The sequence below is a fragment of the Eumetopias jubatus genome, unplaced genomic scaffold, assembly GCF_037043125.1.
Source record: "Eumetopias jubatus isolate StellerSeaLion01/CBP00866 unplaced genomic scaffold, mEumJub1_p1.0 scaffold_14, whole genome shotgun sequence".
Taxonomy (NCBI): Eukaryota; Metazoa; Chordata; class Mammalia; order Carnivora; family Otariidae; genus Eumetopias; species Eumetopias jubatus.
The window spans coordinates 5,218,025-5,242,513 of NW_028274820.1; the positions used below are offsets into that span (position 1 = coordinate 5,218,025).

Sequence of the window (24,489 nt, forward strand, 5' to 3'; positions counted from 1 at the left end):
CCACCTGCTGCCCATCCCCTCAGTAGCACAGTAAGGAGAAGACTAGAAGTCTCTGTGGCCAGCATGTCAGGCTAGTGGGGACATCATGGTGACCCAACCCTCACCTGGTGCTTCTCTGTCCTCCCCCAAATCAGCCAGGGCCCACCTGGAGAACCACACCAGGCCTGAGCTGGACTGGAAGCCAATGGAGACGGAGCTGCAGAACTGCAGGCCTGGGGCTGGTGGGAGCACCATGATGTGGGCCCCCGGGGCTGGGGCAAGTTCAGGAATAGAAACTGATACGTTTCCTGCCTAACTAGTTTTGGAGGGAGGCTGGCTCGGACTGCCCGCGTTAGCTGGGTGACAGAGAGGGTCAGGAGTGAGCACGCTATAGGCCCACTGGTTGAAGCCCCAAAACGCTGAGTTCCAAAGGCAGTTGAACACTGCAGAATTCAGCAGACTCAAGAGACCTTCAAAGGAACCTGAACAAGAGGGATGCCTGCTGGGGCTGGGCTCCAGGCAGGGACCACTCTGAAGCTGTTGGGGGCACAAGAGGCAGGAACCCCACAAGAGGACCCAGCATGGGGGCACCCGCTGCACCAGAGGGCGGGCTGAGCAGTAGCGAGGGAAGGACAGAAAGCACCCACAAAGGACAAGTGCTGGCTCCTTCCCCTACTGTCAGCATCCCTACCCAGGCCACAGAAGCAGCCCCCGGGGGCCCCCAAAGCAGACAGAATGCAGCAGTCTCTCCAGCAGGTGCTGTGGGGAGGCCCGAGTGTGGAGGCCGGGTGGGAAGGGGGGAGCTTCAGCTGGATATGGAAGTGAACTTGAACTTGTTCCTCAACCTGTGACAAATGAGACCACTCTGGTGGGTGACAAGAACTGAAGTCTACGGGGCCTGCCCGACACGTGTTCCCGGATGGCAGAACTGGCAGAGACCTGACAGTCCTTTCATAAATGCGCGATTCTTCTCCATCTCACCACCATTCCAGAATGGTCAGAAATGGAAATGGCCCAAAAAAGAGAAGAAGAGAGACTAGTAGGGAACAACCCAGATCTATGTTCTCCCTTTCCTCCTTCTCTGGAAGACCACGAAGGGAGGGCAGACTTTAGAATTTCCCAGGACCCACCCGGCTGTGGTTCTGGGAGAGCTGGGTTAGCAGCTCCAGGAAAGCCGAGCCACGCAGAAGACCAGAGCGCCTGGCGCACCCCTAAACTGAGATCTGGAGGCATTGGTCCATTGGTATTCCTGAAGAAAAGAGCAATCAGGGATTTTTAGGACGTTCTCTTCAACACTGACACATTTCTTCCTGAGCCATGTGGCCATTAGTAAGCATATCCCATGGAACCACCAGGGAACCTGTGTGTGAGTTCACCAATTAAGATGTTAAATAATAGAAAATCATGGAAATGACCAGGAATATATTTCAACACATCACTAAAGAAAGGGCAGGCACCTCTATTATACAAGAGGCATCAGAGAAAATAAATACAGACAGCAATTAAGTTCTGGAGTATGCCAGAATGAAAGTTGGCAAACATTGACTAAAGTGAGATTTTTTTTTTTTTCTAGTTTAAGCACATTTGGGGGGTAAATTATTGGCAATGACGGAAAATCCTTGGTTTCACATCAACCCTCCAAGAAACCACACTGTCCTGTTAGCATTGATTTTTAGCTCAAAAGGCCTATGGCAAATCCTATAGTTTTCCTCCTGATTGACTAGTGGAACTGGCAAGGGGCAAGAAATATCGATGAACCTCCCATCACACATGAGAGATACCAAACTCGGGACATAAGGAAATCGCAGGGATACGTATTTGCTTTCAACAAGATGCACGCGAGGGTTTTTTGTTGCTATTTCTTTCCCTCAGGGGGAAAAATAAAGGGCTAGGACGGTATTAAGTTCCTTCTAGCAGAGTGTGGAAAAAAAGAATGAAACCAAATGGGAATTTGAAGATTAAAATGGCAGAACAACAATTTAGAAAGGATGCCACACAGTCTGAAATGCAACCTGCTGCCTGCTGATAAGCTGGTCCTGTTTCTATTTACTTCTGTAAATAACTGAAAAGCAGTGAAATCTGATGATCCAGCTTCCCACAGAGCCAATAATGATTGGAAGAGAACGGAGCTCGGAGCGTTTCTCAGGGACACGAACCTGACTCCCTTCCCCTGAGGCCACAGACGCACAAAATCATGGTTCAGAGAAAGGCCCGTCCGGGCGATGCCCCGTTGCCTTATGTCTGCTAGGGAAGGTCTGAAGGTCTGATTTCTGGGCCTGTGTTTTCACGACCTCATTACAATGGGCGAGCCCCGGAGAGCAGACTCGCGCAGAATCACTATAAAAACAGCTAAACCACGTATTCATTACCTCCGGTGTAATCACCTTGCAGTCTTATTTCTGCCCGTTAACAAACAGAACTGTTAATGCCTGAAATACATGGACATGGCACTTTATTTTGGTTGACATTAATCTATTCCCAAAGACACCTTCAGCAAAAATAGCAGAGAGGAATGAAGGCATGAGAACACTCGCAGAAATAGAGGCCAAGGGTCAGTCTGTGTCGATATGGGCGTTTTCTGGCCCAAGAGCTGGGCGCTGGGTGCCTTGAATTCTCCTTTGAAAATATGACACTTGATAACCTCCTCGGGAGCTGTGTCTCAAAATAGGGCCTGGGCCCCACAGCGGATCCCTGGACTGGTGAAATCAGAGCTGGGTGCTTCCACGGCTCTGCTGGGGTGGGTCGTCCAGACCTGCCGCCATCTACCCGGGGTGTGGAGCTGAGGAGCCCAGCCAGGCCCCACTTCCCAAATTACACGGTATCGAGCGTGCAAACAAGGAATGCTGACTGGAGGAACAGGGGAAAACAACCTGCTGGTTAGCCAAGGCCACGCTGGGGCCCACTAATCCATCCATGGAGCAGCTCACTCCTGAGCTCCTCGGTCTCCTGGGTCTCTAACCCTGGAGAAAGGGAGGGAAGGGAGGGAGGGAGGGAGGGGGAGGAACTGCCCTCCTATGTCCCTGGACGAGTCCAGTTGCCCTCCACTCTCTTATACCTGCAAAGGTACCCACCTTGGGCCCCGCCTTTAGCTGGCACCTACTACCGCTCTTTTATCTGGTTGCTTGTGGTGGGTAGGGGCCCCTGCAGAACTTCTGCACCACACCCCCCCACCCACCCGCAGGGGCACAGCCTGGTTGGGAGGGGCCCTGCAGCCCGGGTCCCTCTTTAAGAGAAAGAACACATAAGTACAACAGTAGGTCAGGTGTGGATGTGGCCCAACACAGGTGGTCCTAAGGGTCTAGCCTCAACAGCCAGAAAAAGTGAAGGGGCAGGCGGGCCTTCCCACCCCGCTGGCCTCTGTTCCCTTCCCCTGCTCTGCGTTCTTCCAGGGCACCAGCCCCCCCCCCCCCCGGGTCCCAACCATCCCCCACCCAGCCTCACCTGGCCTTATGGTCTGCATTCTACTTACCTCCCCCAAAGTCAGAACACTTCAGTTTGGCTGAACAACAACAACGACAACAACAAATCCATTTACTTCCTAAGCTTCACAAGCAAAACCGAACAGAAACTCCACTCTCTCCCTCAGCAGGAACCCCACTCCCCCGCAGGCCTAGCCTCCATCTTCCAGGAGCAAGCTGACCCTCACGGAGAGTCAAAGGGACCAGCGCCAGGCCTTTCACTGCGACTGGGTGGGAATGAACCTCCTGGACAGATGAGGAGCAGGTGGGGGCAAGATCTCAAAGTAAGGAAGCCCTTCCTGCTCCCAAGTGACAGAGCCTATGGGGAGTCAGCCGTGGAGCAGTCAGAGGACATGCCAGGCTGAAGTCTCAGGAGCCATGCAGAGGATGAGACAACCCGTTCTTGCAGTGGAGGGAGTCCCCAGAACCTGGAAGCAAAGCCAGTCTGCTGGGGCGCCTGGGTGGCTCAGTCGGTTAAGCGTCCGACTCTTGGTTTCAGTTCAGGTCATAATCTCAGGGTCGTAAGATCGAGCCCCACATCGGGCTCCCTGCTCAGCACAGAGTCTGCTTGAGATTCTCTTTCCCTCTTCCTCTGCCCCTCCCATTTGTGTGCACGCTCTCTCTCTCTCAATTAAATAAATACATCTTAAAAAAAGAAAAAAGCCGGCTTGGGTGGGGAGTAAGGGGCGGGGGCCTGGCATCTGACAGTGAGGTAGGGCAGCAGGCTGGGACGGGGGTGCAGAGCGTTCCTTATGCTTCCCTCTTGGCAAACAGGTTTAGATAGGACCCAGAGATCTGTCCCCTGATGAATACGACAGCCCAGGGCTGGCAGCTTACACTCCCTGCTGCATAGTGTCCATGCTCAGGGCGCCTTGGGTGAGCCTGCCCTCGGGGCCACGCGTGGCAGAGGAACACGACTCCCAGGTGAGGCGTGCAGCACGGAGAGTGCTGAGGGTGTCTGGCAGGTGGATGCGCTCCGAACCCAAGCCGTGTTCACAGAGAGGCACCAGCAGCTTGCTCTTCCAGCTCCCTGCCTACCTGCCTGTCCTCCCTCCCCAGGGCAGCGCGGGCTCGGGTGGCCGTGGGCTCCCTCCATCCTCTCGGCCAGTCTGCGCAGACTGCTTGCCTCACGCCTTACCCACGCCCACCCCTGGCTGCTCGGAGCAAGGCCCGGGGTGCCCGGGGACCCCTTCCTTGCCATTCTGCCAGCCTCCGTGCCTTGCCTTTGGCTTCCTTCAAATCAAAACGCAAGCGATGTAGCGAAATGCCCGGCTTGTGCCTGGCACCAGCAGGTCATTCAATAAACGCACACTCAAGAGTTACACGAAAACCATTTAAAAATGCAAGTCTGAGAATGTTGAAAAACACATTCAGCTAAGCCTAGCAGCTGAATTTACTCTGAGGCTTTGCTCAGCTCCGTAACACATAAACTGGGTGGAGATCCATAAAGTCTCTTTACCAATTCCTCCTTTTGTCTTTGAAAACAGAAGAGACTATAATACGAAATTAGGCCACCCTCTGCACAGTTTGGTCACTAGCTTTTGAAATCTTAAGTGTGGTATTATGGAAATATATAGTATTATCATTTTTTTTCTCCATTCTAGGACACCTAGAAAAAAGTACTTTCAAAGGGGCTAGTCTAGGAACAGTACGATTTCAGGAAGAGTAGCATGTTAGTAATGAGAACAACAGGTGTGTTAGGCTAGCACATTATTTGGGGGCATTACAGAAAAATATTTACATGGTGTTTTAGATAACGACCCAGTCCCCAAGAAGGATTTGAGTCCCTGAAGCTTCCAGGTTCATCTTCTGTTTGAAAGACAGGTGGTCAGCTGAGACCTGGGGAGGCAGCCCAGGAAGAGATGGCTGATATCACAGGACGCTTTGTTGACACCTCAGCTGTGGTGGGACCACGGCAGTCCCCTTCAGCACCACAGGGGAATGAAGCAGGAGAAGGAAATGCCCCCCCCCCCCCAACTGAATCTGACCAAGCTGACCGGGGACCGTGGCCCAGGGAGGACTCGGCCCTTTTCCCCACCCAGGTCAGTGGGCAGACTTCCCCAGATGGTGACGTCTACACAGTCGTGACCGGCCGGCTTTGAGAGTCTTCCCTGGCTGCGCTGTGGCCCTCAAAAAGTTCTGGTTCGGTTTTACTGGGGTCAATTTGGTCACCTATCATTGTTGGATCAAATGCAACTTTGAAGGAAAGCCACGCTCACGGGAGGCAGGGCAGGTTTCTTATTTTTCCTGTGAAAGCCCCTTTTCAGAGTTTCAGATAGCATCCAGGGGCAGACCAGTAGTCACCCATCCCAGAGTGATTCTTTGCTTGCCAGCCCTGACCAAAGCATATCCATCCAACTCAGCTTTCCAGAAGCTTTTCTCATCCTGGGGGGAAAATTCTCCTTTCCTTGTAATTTTCGTGACATTGGGACAGAGCGGATTCTGGAACCTGGCCAGCCAGTGAGACTCCATCAAGCATGCCCTTTTGTCACGGGAATTGTCCCTGGGACAGAGAGAGAGGGGGCAAGGGGCACCCACCCGCTCCTAGCTACACTCACACCACAACTCTTTACAAACAGGAATGCTGTACCTTTTCCTAAGTTAAAGCAAAGGGAAAAAAAAAATTGCCGGTGTAGTCTTTTTTTGTGTTTTCTACCCAACACGTCAGTTCAGGGTGTATCCAACAGCCCCCAGGCCCCCTTAGCTAACGTGCTGCAGGCCAGCACCCCAATTGTGTGCTACTATTTTTCCCTCCCACCCTGAATCTGCGCTTTCCTCTGCAGTGAACGTGCACCTTTATTCTCCCGCCTCTCTGCCTCATCCCCAAAGATCCAGCTGGGAAAATCCTTCTTCCATGAAGGATCCCCCGGGGAGAAGGAGCCACACCTCCTCCTGGCCGCCCCTCCACCCAAGGGTGCCCCTACCCAGGCATGCCCTGGACCTGTCCCCAACTGTTCATTTCTTCGGAATATTAGTAACATGCTCATTATTACAATTACATTAAGTTATGATTAAATAAACTACATTCAAGGGGTGCCTGGGTGGCTCAGTCGGTTAAGCGTCTGCCTCCAGCTCAGGTCATGATCTTGGGGTCTTGGGATTAAGCCCCACATTGGGGTCCCTGCTCAGCATGGAGTCTGCTTCTCCCTCTCCCTCTGTGCTCTCTCTTGCTTTCACTCTCAAATAAATAATAAATAAAATCTTAAAAAAATCCCATTTATAGATACTGAACTTGGAATTTCATATACCTTTCATAGGTCACAAAATATTACTCTCTTTTTGATTTTTTTTTTTAATAAACCAACCAAAAAATTTGAAAACCATCCTTCGGTTGTAGGCTGTACCCAAAGTGGCCTCAGTTTGCCAATCCCTGGTCTCGATGTAAGGAAGTGATGGAGACCATCTTCACAATGCATACCAAACTTAAAGGGATGTCTTGTCTGTAGCCACTGCATTGTGAGCAGCATAAAAAATCCAGGAAATGGGAGCGTTCATACACTGGTCTGTTCAGCACGGAGGTCTCACATGGCTGAGGGAAGTGGGATGTTCCAATGTCCCCAATTGTACTGTTGTCTTCCTTGTTGTAAGTGAAACATCTGCCAACATTCACCCCAATCTGCACCTGCCATCGAGACCACCGCAGAGTGTCCATGGATTCACGAGTTAACAAAAGCATCTGTGATCATCAGCTGGCTTCATGCGATTTACATTGAGGCAAGCACTATATATACATCCTTTATGTAAGTAAAATAACGAAGCTACCATTTCTTCAGAGAGCTTGGTGGTAGCCATTTACCAGCGCGCCACTGCCTTATCCCAGAGGGTCAGGACTATTGGCCTGGGAGAAGAGGGCTTGCTGCCTACCCCTTCTAGCGCATTCCAGAGAGGAGGGGCTGAGTGTGTCTCTGCCCCAGAAAACTGCCCGATAAATGTCTGCCTGGTATTCAGGCTGCACAGCCAACAGACACAGGAACGAGCAAGTGAATGTCCTCGGCTCCTCTAGTACATCAAGCCTCTCACCACCTCTTGTCTTTCAGGAATAATCACAGATAACCAAACCCAGTTGCAAATGTAGCACTTAAAATATTTCAGTGATTTCTCAACACGTCCATTCAATAACAAAAGCAAGTACGTTACATGCAACATATAAAAAATTATTCCACTAATTGGTACTTACCATGTTTTCATGCGCAAGCTAATAATACTTTGCACACATTATCCAGGTCAATTTCGTGTCTGGACTCATTAGAACCTAAATGAACCCAATGCTGGTGAGAACGAATGACGTCAACACCCAGGCCCGTGGAGCTCCGCACAGCCAAGTGCCTGCTCAAGGCCCTTGTGCGCACTGCACATTCCAGCAAGAAACACGCAGCTCACACTCGCAGGGCTATTGCCATAACTTCTGATTTGCATTTTAAGTAACTGACTCCTACTCCAGGAGGCAAAGAAATAAGCTAATCTATTTTAAAAAACAGTAATACTGCATAAAAATAAATATGCAATTAAGAGAAGTTTTATGAAATGGAAGTCTGCATACCTGACAAACTAAGTAGAGAAAGTTACAGCCCAAGTTTTCAGGCAGTCCCACTGGCAGGTAGAAATATTTCCTCATTCCACACATTTGTAGAAAGATAACAGCACTTAGAAGCCCCATGTTCTGCATTCTACCCTGTAAGTCCTGTGGTTCTTCAGGGACTGCCTCCCTCACACAGGATCCAGCAGGCTGTCCTGGTTGAATTCACTTCCATATTGAATAGTGTAAAGAAGGTGCCAGAAAGTTCCAGAACTTTCTAACCGGGACATGTATGATACTGGGCTGGCCCCTGACCCCTCTGCACCTCCAATTCCTCACCCATAAAATGACTTGGTGATGTCTCAGGGTCACCTACTTGCTGCTATTTAATTTTATGACCTTAAGGTTCTAAGATTCACAAACAAACAAAAAGTCATTCTGGGATCTGAACACAGCTAGAAACCTTTCCAGGACCTAAGCTGCTATGTTTTGTAAATACTGGTGATTGGATTTCATGCCAGACACACACAGAGTTGACACCCTTGCAGCCTGTGCTGAGAGCAAGCCCTCCCAGGCATGAGCTGGGGAGAGGGCTGCGCCCAGATCCTGCTTCTGGACTCTGAGCCCAGGGTCTTTTCCAGGCCCTTCCTGTCCAGGAGGCCTTGTCTGACTCCAACATTAACACCTCTGTGTGGACTAAGTCAAGGGGATGGGGGACCCAGCTAGAGGGAGGTGCTGGTGAGCTCCATGAGGGGGCGTCCAGGCCCACAGGAAGCAGCTGGAGCTCACGGAGTGCCAGGAGTGAAAGGCAAGACAGAGGACACCAGGGCCAGGTCAAGTGGCCACATTCTGCTGGGGGTGAGCTGCGTGGATGGGTGAACAGTTCCCTCTCTTCCACTGAGGACAGATGGGCAACACAGCTGACACAGATTAGGGCTGGGGGAGGAGTGTCTGTCCGGAAGCTGTCCCCTGAAACTGAAATGGCCTGTCCCTCTGTTGGATGGACACAGGGGGCGGCAGAGTGACGGGGCCCAAGCTCTGGAGCCCAAGGCTGTGCCCTCACTCCCCGGTCCTCCTACTGGCTCGCTGGCCTGCGTGGGTCACGTCACTGCTCTGTGCCTCGGTCTCCCAGTGGTTACGCAGGGATGACAGTGGTGTCACCTTCCTCCTAGGGTCATGGGCATTACACGCATGAAGACTGCAAGCCACTCAACAGAAATACCAGCTGCAATCAGGGGATCCATTGGAAATCTAAATTTTATGTTCATCATACAGATGTAAACAATAGGAAAGTGAATACAGTAATAATAATAACAACAATAATGATGATGATAATAATAGAGTCCTAGTTTCACTGTGCTGAATCCATTTCCTCAAAAATAAACAGTGTGCCCATCCATATGCTGTCCACAAGAGACTCATTTTGAACCTAAAGCTACATCCAGACTAAAAGTGAAGGGATGGAGAACTATATTTCATGCCAACGGACCTCAAAAGAAAGCTGGGGCAGCAATTCTCATATCAGACAAATTACACTTTAAGCTAAAGACTATAGTTAGAGATACAGAAGGACACTATATAATTCTTAAAGGGTCTTTCCAACAAGAGGATCTAACAATTGTAAATATCTATGCCCCCAACATGGGAGCAGCCAACTACATAAGCCAACTGAAAACCAAAATAAAGAGACATATTGATAATAATATATTAATAGTAGGAGACCTCAACACTCCACTCTCAGCAATACACAGATCATCTAAGCAGAAAATCAACAAAGAAACAAGAGCTTTGATGACACACTGGACCTGATGGATATCATAGATATTTACAGAACATTCCACCCTAAAACCACAGAATACTCATTCTTCTCGAGCGCACATGGAACTTTCTCCAGAATAGACCACACACTGGTCACAAATCAGGTCTCAGCTGACACCAAAAGATTGAGATTATTCCCTGCATATTCTCAGACCACAATGCTTTAAAACTGGAACTCAATTACAAGAAAAAAATTGGCAGAAATTCAAACACTTGGAAGCTGAAGACCACTCTGCTCAAGAATGTTTGGGTCAACCAGGAAATCAAAGAAGAACTTAAACAATTCATGGAAATCAATGAGAACAAAAACACATCGGTCCAAAATCTATGGGATACTGCAAAGACGGTCCTAAGGGGGAAATATATAGCCATCCAAGCCTCACTCAAAAAAATAGAAAAATCCTGAATTCACCAACTAACTTCACACCTTAAAGAACTGGAGAAAAATCAACAAATGAAGCCCAAGCCGGGCACAAAAAGAGAAATAATTAAGATTAGAGCAGAGATCAATGAATTAGAAACCAGAAATACATAGCACACATCAACGAACCTAGAAGCTGGTTCTTTGGAAGAATTAATAAGATCAATAAACCACTGGCCAGACTTATCCAAAAGAAAAGAGAAAGGACCCAAATTAATAAAATTATGAATGAAAGGGGAGAGATCATGACTAACACCAAGGAAATAGAAACAATTATTAGAAATTATTATCAAAAACTATATGCCAATAAATTAAGCAACCTGGAAGAAATGGATGCCTTCCGGGAAACCTATAAACTACCAAGACTGAAACAGGAAGAAATTGACAACCTGAATAGACCAATAACCAGTAACAGGATTGAAGCAGTAATCAAAAGCCTCCCAAAAAAACAGGAGTCCAGGACCTGATGGACTCCCTGGGGAATTCTACCACACATTCAAAGAAGAAATAATACCTATTCTCCTGAAGCTGTTTCAAAAATTAGAAACAGAAGGAAAATTTCCAGACTCATTCTGTGAGGCCAGCGTTAGCTTGATCCCCAAACCAGGCAAAGGCCCAATCAAAAAGGAGAATTTCAGACCAGTATCCCTGATGAATATGGATGCCAAAATTCTCAACAAGATCCTAGCTAACAGGATCCAACACTACATTAAAAGGCTTATCCATCACGACCAGGTGGGATTTATCCCTGGGATGTAAGGGTGGTTCAACATTCCCAAATCAATCAGTGTGACAGAACACATTAATGAGAGGAGAGCGAAGAACCATATGGTCCTCTCAATTGATGCAGAAAAAAAATTTGACAAAATACAGCATCCTTTCCTGATTAAAACTCTTCAGAGTGTAGGGATAGAGGGAACATTCCTCAATTTCATAAAATCCATCTATGAAAAGCCCACAGCGAATATCATTCTCAATGGGGGAAAGCTGAGAGCCTTTCCCTTAAGATCAGGAACACAACAAGGATGCCCAATTGGCACTATTGTTCAAAATAGTACTAGAAGTACTAGCAACAGGAATCAGACAACAAAAAGAAATAAAAGGTATTCATATTGGCAAAGAAGAAGTCAAACTCTCTCTCTTCACAGATGACATGATACTTTATGTGGAAAACCCAAAAGACTCCACCCCTAAATTATTAGAACTCTTAGAGCAATTCAGTAATGTGGCAGGATAAAAAATCAATGCACAGAAATCAGTTGCTTTCCTATACACTAACAATGTAACTATAGAAAGAGAAATTAGGGAATCAATTCCATTTACAATAGCACCAAAAACCATAAGAAACCTTGGAATAAACTTAACCAAAGAGGTAAAGGATCTATACTCTAGAAACTATGGGACGCTTATGGAAGAAATTGAAGAAGACACAAAAAGATGGAAAAACATTCCATGCTCATGAATTGGAAGAACAAACATTGTTAAAATGTCTATCCTGCCCAGAACAATCTATACTTTCAATGCCATCCCGATCAAAATACCAATGGCATTTTTCAAAGTGTTGGAACAAACAATCCTAAAATTTGTATGGAAGCAGAAAAGACCCCGAATCACCAAGCAAATGTTGAAAAAGAAAAACAAAGCTGGGGGCATCACGTTGCCTGATTTCAAGCTATATTTCAAAGCTGTGATCACCAAGACAGCATGGTACTGGCACAAAAACAGATACATAGATCAATGGAACAGAATAGGGAGCCCAGATGTGGACCCTCAACTCTATGGTCAACTAATCTTCAACAAAGCAGGGAAAAATATCCCATGGAAAAAAGAAAGTCTCTTCAATAAATGGTGCCCGGAAAATTGGACAGCTATATACAGAAGAATGAAACTTGACCACTTGCTTACACCATACACAAAGACAAACTCTAAATGGATGAAGGGCCTCAATGTGAGACAGGAATCTGTCAAAGTCCTAGAGGAGAACATAGGCAGTAACCTCTTCGACATCGGCCACAGCAACTTCTTTCGAGATACGTCTCCAAAGGCAAGGGAAAAAGAAGTGAAAATGAACTTTTGGGACTTCCTCAAGATAAAAAGCTTCTGCACAGCAAAGGAAACAGCCAACGAAACAAAGAGGCAACCCATGGAATGGGAGAAGATATATGCAAATGACAGCACGGATAAAGGGCTGATATCCAAGATCTATAAAGAACTTCTCAAACTCAACAGCCAAAAAACAAATAATCAAGTCAAAAAATGCACAGAAGCCACGAACAGACACTCCTCCAAAGAAGACATACAAATGGCTAAAAGACACATGAAAAAACGTTCATCATCATTAGCCACCAGGGAAATTCAAATCAAAACCACATTGAGATACCACCTTACACCAGTTAGAATGGCAAAAACTGACAAGGCAAGAAACAACAAATGTTGGAGAGGTTGGGCAGAAAGGGGAACCCTCTTACACTGTTCGTGGGAATGCAAGCTGGTGCAGCCACTTTGGAAAACAGTGTGGAGGTGCCTCAAAAAGTTAAAAATAGAGCTACCCTATGACCCAGCAATTGCACTATTGGGTATTTACCCCAAAGACACAAATGTAGTGAAAAGAAGGGCCACATGCACCCCAGTGTTCATAGCAGCAATGTCAGCAATAGCCAAACTGTGGAAAGAGCCGAGATGCCCTTCAGCAGATGAATGGATAAAGAAGATGTGGTCCATATATGCAATGGAATATTACTCAGCCATCAGAAAGGATGAATACCCAAGTTTTGCATCAACATGGATGGGACTGGAGGAGATGATGCTAAGTGAAATAAGTCAAGCAGAGAAAGTCAATTATCATACGGTTTCACTTATTTGTGGAACATAAGGAACAGCATGGAGGACATTAGGAGAAGGAAGGGAAAAATGAAGGGGGGAAATTGGAGGGAGAGATGAACCATGAGAGACGATGGACTCTGAGAAACAAACTGAGGGTTCTAGAGGGGGGGGGTGGGGGGATGAGTTAGCCTGGTGATGGGTATTAAAGAGGGCACATTCTGCATGGAGCACTGGGTGTTATATGCAAACAATGAATCATGGAACACTACATCAAAAAATAAAACAAAACAAAACCCAAAAAAACCCCAAAAAACAAAACAGTGTTGACTGCTCCCCTTCCAGGCTTTCCCTGGAACCTATGTGTGTGTGAGGGTGTTTTTCCACTGATGAAGTACAGAATGCAGTAAAACACATCACATGAGGGGCTGCTGGACGGACTCTCCCTGAGCTGCCAGGCGGGCACAGAGCAGCCCCCACCCCCATACACCAGGCTTCCATCCCAAGGAAGCTGACTGGCTGCCTACAAGGCCCCTAGAGGAGCCCAGAGACAGCCGTCAGTTATGTGCGTGGATCTGCCAGCTTTGGGAAAAAGCCCAGTGCAGGGTTTTCAGGGCATAGTTTTTCTTTAATTCCCAACAGAAATGCCAGTTTCCTTGGGCATCACTTTTTCCCGCACAGCAACCAAGGGCCCAGTTGCCCCACTGGTAAGGGAAAAGTTCCCCTCCTTCTCCAACCACTGGCTCACACCCCAGGTCCCCATGCCTGCACCCCCACCTGTTCAACCTTCCCAGCACCTGACGGGGCTGCAGACACACACATACGCGACCCAAGGCCATCACAGCACTTGTCTCCTTCAGCACGGGGTCCCATGCCCGTTTCCTGTTCCTTCCTGCCAACAATGCAGAGTCCTGGGGTTCACATTCAGGACGGGAGAGTTAGGACAGTTGAAAGCACCATCAAAGTCAGGTTCGGGGGTGCTGTTCAAGCAACACTTAGCACATGGACACTGTGCTCCATGCCAAGTGCAAGAAAACACTCTTGCTCCTCCTGACGCTGCCCTTACCTGCCAATACCTATTAGATTGCCGTGGAACAGACCAAAGTGCGACTCGTGTTTACAAAATTGATAAAGAGGCTGAAGACGACTGTTCAGGGTGTGGGTCCATTTGCTGAGTATATTGGAAAATTTAAAAGTAGTCTGGGCTTTGACATACCTGCAGCCCAGCGTAAAGGCTATCTTGAAGATAACACAGATACCTCACATATCATGCTAAAATGTAAAACAGAAAAGTGTGATTCACTGTGTCTGAGCACATATGAAAGATGCAGAAGGGGGTGAACAAGAACAGTGGTTCAAAGCACACTCGTCACAATGAGCGTTGAGTGACGTAGGGAAGTGTTGAGTCATGGTGTTGGACACCTGAAACGAATATTACACAGTATGTGAGCTACAGTAGAATTAAAACTAAAAACTTGACCAAAAAAGAAATTAAAAAAAGAACAAAAAAAAACAAACAAACAGTGGTTCAAGAGGGATGAGGTTAGGAGCGGTTATTTTTATTTTATAAACTTTTTATAATTTCCAAGCATTCTTACAATTTTAACTAAGCCAAGGTATAATCTTATATATACATCTGTAAAATCACTGTCCTGGGTTTTTGACAAATGATTAAACTACTCAGCAAAAAAAGGAAGAAAAGTCTCAACTTGGGTGCATCTCAAGGACATTTTACTGAGTGAAAGAAAAATCTTAAAAGCTCCCATGCAGTATGACTCCACTTAGAAAACACTCTCAGAATGAGAAAATGATCCAGAACAGATTAGTAATGGCTGGGGTAGGGGGCTATAAATGAGTGGGGGGAGATGTCTGGGGAGGGAGGACTCTGAGGAAGGGGGACTCTGAGGTGGGAGGACTTGAAGGAGGGAGGTCTCTTAAGTGGGAGGTCTCTGAGGTGGGATGACCTTAATTGGGGGGATTCCAAGGAGGGAGGTCTCTGAGGTGGGAGGCCTCTGAGGAGGGAGGTGTCTGAGGAGGGGGACTCTGAAGTGGGAAGTCTCTGAGGTGGGAAGTCTCTCGGGTGGGAGGTCTCTGAGGTGGGAGGCCTCTGAGGAGGGAGGTCTCTGAGGTGGGAGGCCTCTGAGGAGGGAGGTCTCTGAGGTGGGAGGACTCTGAGGAGGGAGGTCTCTGAGGTGGGAGGACTCTGAGGAGGGAGGTCTCTGAGGTGGGAGGCCTCTGAGGAGGGAGGTCTCTGAGATGGGAGGCCTCTGAGGAGGGAGGTCTCTGAGGTGGGAGGACTCGGAGGAGGGAGGTCTCTGAGGTGGGAGGCCTCTGAGGAGGGAGGTCTCTGAGGTGGGAGGACTCTGAAGGAGGACTCTGAGGTGGAAAGTCGCTGAGGTTGGAGGATTCTGAGGTGGGAGGTCTCTGAGGTGGGAGGCCTCTGAGGTGGCAGGCATCTGGGGTGGGAAGTCTTTGAAGTGGGAGGTCTTTGAGGTGGAGGACTCTGAGGAGGGAGGATTCTGATGTGGGAAGTCTCTAAGGTGGGAGGCCTCTGAGGTGGAGGACTCTGAGGAGGGAGGATTCTGATGTGGGAAGTCTCTGAGGTGGGAGGCCTTTGAGGAGGGAGGTCTCTGAGGTGGGAGGCCTCTGAGGAGGGAGGTCTCTGAGGTGGGAGGCCTCTGAGGAGGGAGGTCTCTGAGGTGGGAGGACTCTGAGGAGGGAGGTCTCTGAGGTGGGAGGACTCTGAGGAGGGAGGTCTCTGAGGTGGGAGGCCTCTGAGGAGGGAGGTCTCTGAGGTGGGAGGACTCTGAAGGAGGACTCTGAGGTGGAAAGTCGCTGAGGTTGGAGGATTCTGAGGTGGGAGGCCTCTGAGGTGGCAGGCATCTGGGGTGGGAAGTCTTTGAAGTGGGAGGTCTTTGAGGTGGAGGACTCTGAGGAGGGAGGATTCTGATGTGGGAAGTCTCTGAGGTGGGAGGCCTCTGAGGTGGAGGACTCTGAGGAGGGAGGATTCTGATGTGGGAAGTCTCTGAGGTGGGAGGCCTTTGAGGAGAGAAGACTCTGAGGAGGGAGGACTCTGGGAGGGAGGACTATGAGAGAGGCCTCTGAGGTGGGAGGTCTCTGAGGAGGGAGGTCTCTGAGGTGGGAGGCCTCTGAGGAGAGAGGACTCTGAAGGAGGACTCTGAGGTGGAAAGTCGCTGAGGTTGGAGGATTCTGAGGTGGGAGGTCTCTGAGGTGGGAGGCCTCTGAGGTGGCAGGCATCTGGGGTGGGAAGTCTTTGAGGTGGGAGGTCTCTGAGGTGGGAGGCCTCTGAGGTGGAGGACTCTGAGGAGGGAGGATTCTGACGTGGGAAGTCTCTGAGGTGGGAGGCCTTTGAGGAGAGAAGACTCTGAGGAGGGAGGACTCTGGGAGGGAGGACTATGAGAGAGGCCTCTGAGGTGGGAGGTCTCTGAGGAGGGAGGTCTCTGAGGTGGGAGGCCTCTGAGGAGAGAGGACTCTGAAGGAGGACTCTGAGGTGGAAAGTCGCTGAGGTTGGAGGATTCTGAGGTGGGAGGTCTCTGAGGTGGGAGGCCTCTGAGGTGGCAGGCATCTGGGGTGGGAAGTCTTTGAGGTGGGAGGTCTCTGAGGTGGGAGGCCTCTGAGGTGGAGGACTCTGAGGAGGGAGGATTCTGACGTGGGAAGTCTCTGAGGTGGGAGGCCTTTGAGGAGAGAAGACTCTGAGGAGGGAGGACTCTGGGAGGGAGGACTCTGAGAGAGGCCTCTGAGGTGGGAGGTCTCTGAGGAGGGAGGACTCTGAGGTGGAAGGTCACTGAGGTGGGAGGACTCTGAGGGGGGAGGACCCTGAGGTGGCGAACAGCCCTGCATCTTCATGAGCTGGTGGTCACACAGACATACACGCAATCCACCTGCAGGCAGCTCTGTGCTCTCATGATGTTGACATCCGTTTCCTGGTCGTGACTTTGCACTATGTCCACAGACAATGGCATCATCAGGGGAAACTGGGTGAAGGGTACACGGGACCTCTTGCACTCTCTTTCACACTTTCTGTGAAAAGAGCGAGCTAGGGGAGAACAGCAGCGTTACGTGCAAGCGTGTTTCTCAGGGGGTGGCCACGGTGTCCCCCCAGCCCAGTTAGCTTGCGCCGCCCACCCCCTGCGGTGCTCCGCACTCGGACGTCCCTGAGCCTCTGGCCCTGCCGCTCCTGCTGCGGAGTGCTGCCCTGGCACAGAGCCCATCCCGGATGCCGCACCTCACAAACTACCCTGGTGCGCAGAGGAAACAAAGAACAAACTGCACACCGAGGAAATCCTAGAACCTGTTGTGCCGATTTCCAGACCTGCTCTGCCCTGTGCTCCATGGTCTGGGGCTCTGTTTGCTCTCCATCTCCTCCCTTCACACCTCACAGCATCCACTGAGACACAGAAACTTCCATCTTTCCAAACACTTCCTGGTTTCTGGACTTGTTCAGATCACAGGGCCTTCTTGGCAACATAAGAGCTATGGAAAGAGCCGAGACACCCTTCGACAGACGAATGGATAAAGAAGATGGGGTCCATATATACAAGGGAATATTACTCAGCCATCAGAAAGGATGAATATCCAACTTTTACATCAACGATGGGACTGGAGGAGATGATGCTAAGTGAAATAAGTCAAGCAGAGAATGTCAATTATCATATGGTTTCACTTATTTGTGGAACGTAAGGAACAACATGGAGAACATTAGGAGAAGGAAGGGAAAAATGAAGGGGGGGGAAATCAGAGCGGGAGATGAACCATGAGAGACGATGGACTCCGAGAAACAAACTGAGGGTTCTAGAGGGGAGGGGGGTGAGGGATGGGTTAGCCCGGTGATGGGTATTAAGGAGGGCACGTTCTGCGTGGAGCACTGGGTGTTATATGCAAACAGTAGATCGTGGAACACTACATCAAAAACTAATGAAGTACTGTATGGTGACTAACATAATAAAATTAAATTAAATCAAAAAAAAAAAAAAAGAGCTAAGGAAATAGCCGCTCACCTGTCCCAAATCCTGAATTCGGCTACTGCATTCTCCACCCACAGAAGCTTGTGTGTGCTTCTCCCAGGCCTCACTTCTGGGGACCCCACTCTGAGGCACATCCAGCGTCGGCTCTGGGTCGCACAGGCCCAGCCCTGCCTGGGGCCACTTGCTTCCCTCACAGGCTACAGTGTGGGGCAGGGAGGATATTCCCCACCCATTCACGCTCCGTCACCCCCAGACGCTCTGACTCCATGCAGCCCCTCCAACGCCTGCACCTCACCTGATGGGTTCCTGCCAAGTCAAGGCCACCTGTCTGACGCCACCTGGTCCTCTGTCCACAGTGTCCCCCGGGGAAGGCCAGCAGGGTCAATGCAAACCTGACCCCACAAAGGCGAGGCTCCCTTCTTGCTGAGGCTTTGCCTACTTCCTCCCCACCGTCCCATGGGCAGCCTTGCCCCTGCTCACTGGCTGGGGTCGTCCTGTCCGCCTCTGTCCTCACTGCTCCATCCCGAAGGGGAAACTTCCCGAAAGAGCACCCACGTACTGCCCCGGCACCCTCACAACCCCCGCCTCCGAAGCCAGCTTCCACCTCCAGGCCCCAACTGGCCCCCACGGGCTTCCAAGGGAATCTCTGCCTCCCTTGCCCTGTCGTCTTCTGTCCTCACTGTGACCAGCGTCCACACCTCCGGGCTCTCCGTGATGATGGTCCTCTGCCTGCAGATGTCTTCAAAGCCCAGCAGACATCCTTGGCTCCACCTACAAACTGTCTCATAGTCTTTTTCAACCCCTACCCCCAGCCTCCACTCCCACCAAACTTAGAAGTAATTTCTGTAACATTATGATTCCAATTTGGGGGTACTGAACAATTCCTCCGGAGCCTCACAGCTATCTGTACCGATCTCACCCCCGCCTGGGCAGTGTAAGCTTTTGTCCCCTTACAGGCCCTGTAACCACCAGGAGCTGCTGGAAACCTGAGCTCAAGCCAAGTGAGTGAATGACCTCCACAGACATGACATCCATGGCAGACAAAGACTAAAATTCGAAATGCAACTTCACACATTCCGTAAACATGTATTAGAAATTTACTATTTCCAGGGCGACCGGGTGGCTCAGTTGGTTAAGCCTCCGACTCTTGATTTCAGCTCAGGTCACGACCTTGGGGTTGTGGGTTCGAGCCCCACATTGGGCTCCATGCTCAGCGGGGAGTCTGCTTGAGATTCTCGCTCGCCCTCTGCCCCTCCCCCCACTCGTGCACACGCTCTCTCTCTCTCAATAAATAAATAAATAAAGTCTTTTCAAAACTGTACTATTTCCTAGGGGGTCTGTGACATAAATCATCCCATAATTGATGGTCCCAGGTCAACACAAGCCAACAGTCCATTAGATGTGTTCAGATATACAATAACGGAAAGCACATGATTAAGTGACATGAAATGCACAAAGAGCACCTTGTAAACCATAAAGCACTTCTCAAATGTTGGTACTTTTAAACTATTATTATTGACATTGTTAAATTATGAAACACAGAGTCGGGTAAGAGACAAACCCTGACTGTGGGGTAACTTACAATTTTGTGAGGAAATTATTTCAGTACAAGTAGCACATTTTCCAAAGGCTTAATTTCCCACATGACAAAGGTCTCTGCAGACGCAAAATCAGACATCTATGAATGAGACCATGTGATACATCTGTGTCACTGATTTTTTTAAACAGAAAGGACTAAAAATACCCAGCAGCATTTGGAAAATATTTCATACTTCTTTTTATCACTCCATGAGTTCAAAACTAAAAAAAATAAATAAAAAAAATAAAACTTCCTACTCTTCCTCTTTTCTTGCTGAAAGGCAAGCTAAGCATCGAACTTTCTTACTTGAAATCAACCAGCACCTGGGAGACAAGCAGAGCCGCCCTCATTTTGTCCCTGGCAGCTCGGGAGCCCAGGCAGGCGGGCAGCCCTGCCCAGCCCCGAGGTGTCCCTGCACCCATTGTAAATGTCGCTCCTTGTCAACATGGATGCATGTGGCAAACAGCTCCCCTCCCAGCCAGCATTTCTGTCTGTCCTGGACCTGCAGGCCACTCCTGTCTTTCCACCTCCATTCACCGGTCCCTCCCTGGAGCTCCACAAGGGAACCTCACCCCTGGCATGGAGCCCCAGGAGGGGCAGGAGAGGGCAAGGGCCACACACACCCAGCCTGGCACAGGGCGCAGCATTGGAGCATGCTCCCCGAACTCCGATATCGCCACGATCACATGCATTAAATGCTAACGATGAAATGTCCACGAGGGAAAAGACAATCAGTTCTCATGGCTGTTATTTCACGAAACCCCTGACCTGATCTCGGTTTCCATTACTTATAAACAGATCATCTTACTTGCAGACTTCTTCCGAAGTTTGGTACAAACAAACGGGCGGACGCAGACGGCTTATGTGCATTTTTGGGATCACTGTGAGATCACTCTAGAAATAAATGTCTACACTGTGAATTGTTAAAAGACAAGTTCGGGTGCGCCCCTCAATTAGCGGGCAGACAGAGAAGGTGGCTTTGGGATCGTCCAGGTTTTCACACCAAAGGTCTTCATGCCCGTGACCCTGGAGGACAGAGGCCAGGCTGTGATTCAAGCTCCCCACCCACATTTACTCCGTGCCTGTGCTACTCAAGGCTCTCCCTTCTTGTCACCTCATTTCATTCTCCCACCAGGATTGTGAGCTAGGTATTTGGAAATGGAGATTGAGCCAAGCTAAGAAGCTTGCCCCAGATCTATGCTAACTGAGCACATCAGGACAACTCTCCCTGCCACTTCTGCACTGAGGCCATTAGCACAAGGGGAACACTTCTGGACAGTTCTGGGCCCTGGAAGGATAACCATCTGGCCAATTGGCATCTCTAGTCCTGGTAGAACAGTCCAAAGAACCATGCCCCTCCCCGCCATGCGTATTCTCACAAAGACCTATTTCTTGCAAGCAGACCAGTGCCTCCTTCATACAAGAGTTCTTCTCCACTTCAGTGCAAAAGAGCATCCTTCAAACCTCTGTCCTCAGCACCCATTTATCATAAACGGTGGTGCGCATCCCACCGAGTAGCCCTCCTTGTGCAGACTGGATATTGATCACTTGTGCACATGAAAAGCCCAGCGGCGGGGAGGGAGTTCATTTCAAATGAGGCACCCATGGGTCCTTCAGCTGGCAAGCAGAGTGAGAGGTTCCAACCATATGTAGAGGAAAGGGCATGGGTCTGGGGTGCTACATGAGGCAGCCCTGTGATCTTGGGCAAGTTGTCTGACCTCTCCGTGTGGGATTTTGAGCAACAACTGCACGGGGTTGTTGGAGGATTCACAAAGATAATACACTAAAGGGAGCACCCTCCAAACAGCACCTGGCATATATGGGTCCTCCACCGATATTAGCAATCACCATAACTTAATAAGGATATGACAGTCAAGGTTTGTTAAAGGTTGTTATTTCTTTAATTGTAGCAACCTCTACCATTAAACCACTCCCCCTTTCCCCTCCTCCAGCCCCTGGCATCCTCCATTGGACTTTGTGTCTCTAGGAGTCTGACGGCCATAGGAACCTCAAGTTAAATAGAATCACACCATATTTGTCTTTTTGTGACTGGCTTATTTTGCTCAGCATCATGTCCTTGAGGTTCATCTGTGTTGTTAGCGTGTGTCAGAATTCCCTTCTTTCTCAAGTTAAGTAACTTCTCACGTATGGCTATATCACATTTTGTTCATCTATTCATCCTTTGGTGGACATTCACGACGTTTCCCTCTCTTGGCTACTGTGAATCAAAGGTTGGATTTTGGTGTAACAAAAATGAGAAACTCTCTGAAGGTCCAAACATCTGGGACAGACATGTAACTATGTTAGGCCCAGGACAGGATGCTATGACAGAAGCTTATTCTCTGAGGCTGCAAGGGAAGCATCAAGCCCCTGCAGGAGCATGCAGATTCCAGCCAGAGCAGAGGACCGGGACACCCCAAAACCAGACACTCAGAGATGATCCAAATCCAACTTTGGACAATCACGACCGGTGAGCTAAGAGAGGAAGGGGTGCCAAGGACAAGCCAAGGACAAGCCAAGAGCTAAGAGCTGCAAGTCAGAATGCTAGCAAAGTGCCAAGAAGGCATCAGGAACAGAAGAGGCAGGTCCCTCCAGCGGGAGCTCAGATGTCCCCAGAGTTTGGCAGGATGTGGTGATCCGAAGAGCCCACCTTCACCTCCCCCTGGGAAGACGCTACAGTCTCTGTCCAGGATCAGGGTGGGCTGGCTGTTCTGATCCAGCCAAGGAAGGGGTGTCCCTCCCCAGTAGGCAGAACCAACATCCCGAGCCAGCTCCCTCTACCACACTGGGCTTTCCAGTGGTTTCGGGTGGGGCTAGGAGTCCGCTGGGGGCACACAGACTGTGCCCCCATACCTTTGACAGATAGAATCTGCTGGATCTTACTGAACTGCTCTCCTGAGTACATAAGTTTCTATTACAAGGTAGGTTCCCATGGAAAATTGATGGCCTTTCTCAAGCACTCATATTGATAACCAGTAGGGGACCTGGAAAAGCAGAGCACATTTCCAGAAATCACATGCTCAATAAAAACCAACCGGAGACTTAGCTGGTGTGACAAGCTCCTGGCCAGTTATTTGTAGGAGGTAAAGATTTTTCTCTTAACTCTTAAACTGACTCTACCAACACGCAGTGATACTTTGTCCGTGGCTGTCTGCTTCTGAACAATACAAGTGGCAAGTAATTAAACTGAAGTTGTAAGCTAGAAATAAGACTGGGATTAGCTTCAGTGCATGGGCAGAAGGTTATCTGAGTGTCTTAATTAACTCAGCGAGTCCTAAGCACTGGGGCCCAGAGCTCATGTACGCACACCCAGCCGGGCTCAGCATCTCTGCCAACACCAGGCACTTTGGGCCTTTGGGACTGGGCACCTTGCGACCAGCCGACGCCTTTGAACACCTTCTGAGTTTTGCAGCTGGTGTGCCTTCCATTCTTCAGATGGGAGCTGCTTCTTCCTTCTGCTTCCCTGTCTGCCATGCTAAATCACAGGCCTGTACCCAAAAGACCAGAGGCCATCGACAGGGCTGAGCCTTTCAAAGGATTCCACCCCGGCATGGCCTAGAGAACCCCAGTGGCCTCTGACATCCCTCTTCTTCCTGAGCCCTGGGCTTCTCTGTGACGCCGTTTCTTCCTCTCACCCAGTGGGATCATGTTCTCTCCTCCCTCTCAACTATCAAAACCAGCCTTCGTACGGGTTCTCCCCAGGATCTCTCTAGCAAGGTATAAATGACAGATAAGACTACACCTCCCCTGGGAGAGGTCTGGGGCCAAAAGGAAATAGGAATTCATTTTTTAAATTCTCACCTTTGAAAAAGAAAAACTGGTTGTCTGGCTGGAAGAGATGGTAGCTTTTGTTTGTTTGTTTGTTTGTTTGTTTCTTTTCTTTTTCTTGGAGGAAAGTATGCACAAGTAGATGGCTGGACAGGTAGGAGCATGCCGCCTCCTGAAACATCCACAAAGTAGGCCATGGACGAGGCTTGCCATCTCGTCTCCTATAAAATGAGGGCATTTCTGGGGCTATGGATGTCTTTCTCCTTGACTCATTCATGGTGGATTACTAAAGTTCTGAGTCACTCTGGCAAAGAAACTGGCAAGTGCGGTTCTGGCCTAATTGACTCTACCGAAATTGCTACCGAAATTGCTCTAAGGCAGACCGGTCATTTGAGTTACTATTGTAATAAGACCAAGAGGGTTTTTGGATTTGAGGGTTGTTTTGAAGGCTTTGCACATAGAACTGTAATCTTAAGGCAAACAGACAAGAATTTAATGTAAAGAGAAATGAATACACTCTTACTGCATGCCCTTTGTTTATGACATGGTTACGTTTGTCAAAACACACATATAAAGCAATATGGCTCTATCCCCTTGATTTATAATATGGATATATACATTTCATTCATATATATATGATTATATATATTATATCTTATATATAAGATTATATATATATATACACACACACACACATATATATAAAATCCTATGGGGTGAAATACCATCAAATCAGCATATGGATATATATTCACATGGATAAAGAATGTTAAGAACAGCAGGTTTGTGGTTCCACCACCGACAGCAACAAAGCCCTCAGAGGACCTGGTCCACACAGACTCTCACAAAACACTGTGGGACAACGTCCACTTTTCTCATCCAGCCCCACATTCAGCTGGATGGCACAAGATGGGAGAGCAGGGGTCTAAACATGTGCATCTTGAAAGCACGTAATATACATGTGATAAATTGTTCTGTTTTACAAATTGGGAACAGGTGGTTCTTTAAAGATTATTTTCTGATGATACACAGTATCTTCAGGTCAGTTTATATCCATCTGTTCTTAACTTGCCCAATTTCTGTATCTAAATAGGAGTGTAAATTTAGAAGAACTAGAAAAATATTTTTGAGCCTCACAAAGAATA

The 24,489-nt window shown here is 48.8% G+C and overlaps 1 protein-coding gene across 1 annotated transcript in view; it reads right to left on the reverse strand.

Moving 5' to 3' along the window:
* The window catches only part of COBL (cordon-bleu WH2 repeat protein), a 180,434-nt gene extending 180,200 nt beyond the window's left edge, over positions 1 to 234 (reverse strand). The window contains exon 1 of the mRNA XM_088018680.1: positions 105 to 234. Within this exon, the coding sequence (XP_087874806.1) occupies positions 105 to 234 (130 nt within the window). The remainder of the gene's footprint in view (positions 1 to 104) is intronic.
* Positions 235 to 24,489: the final 24,255 nt, after the last annotated feature.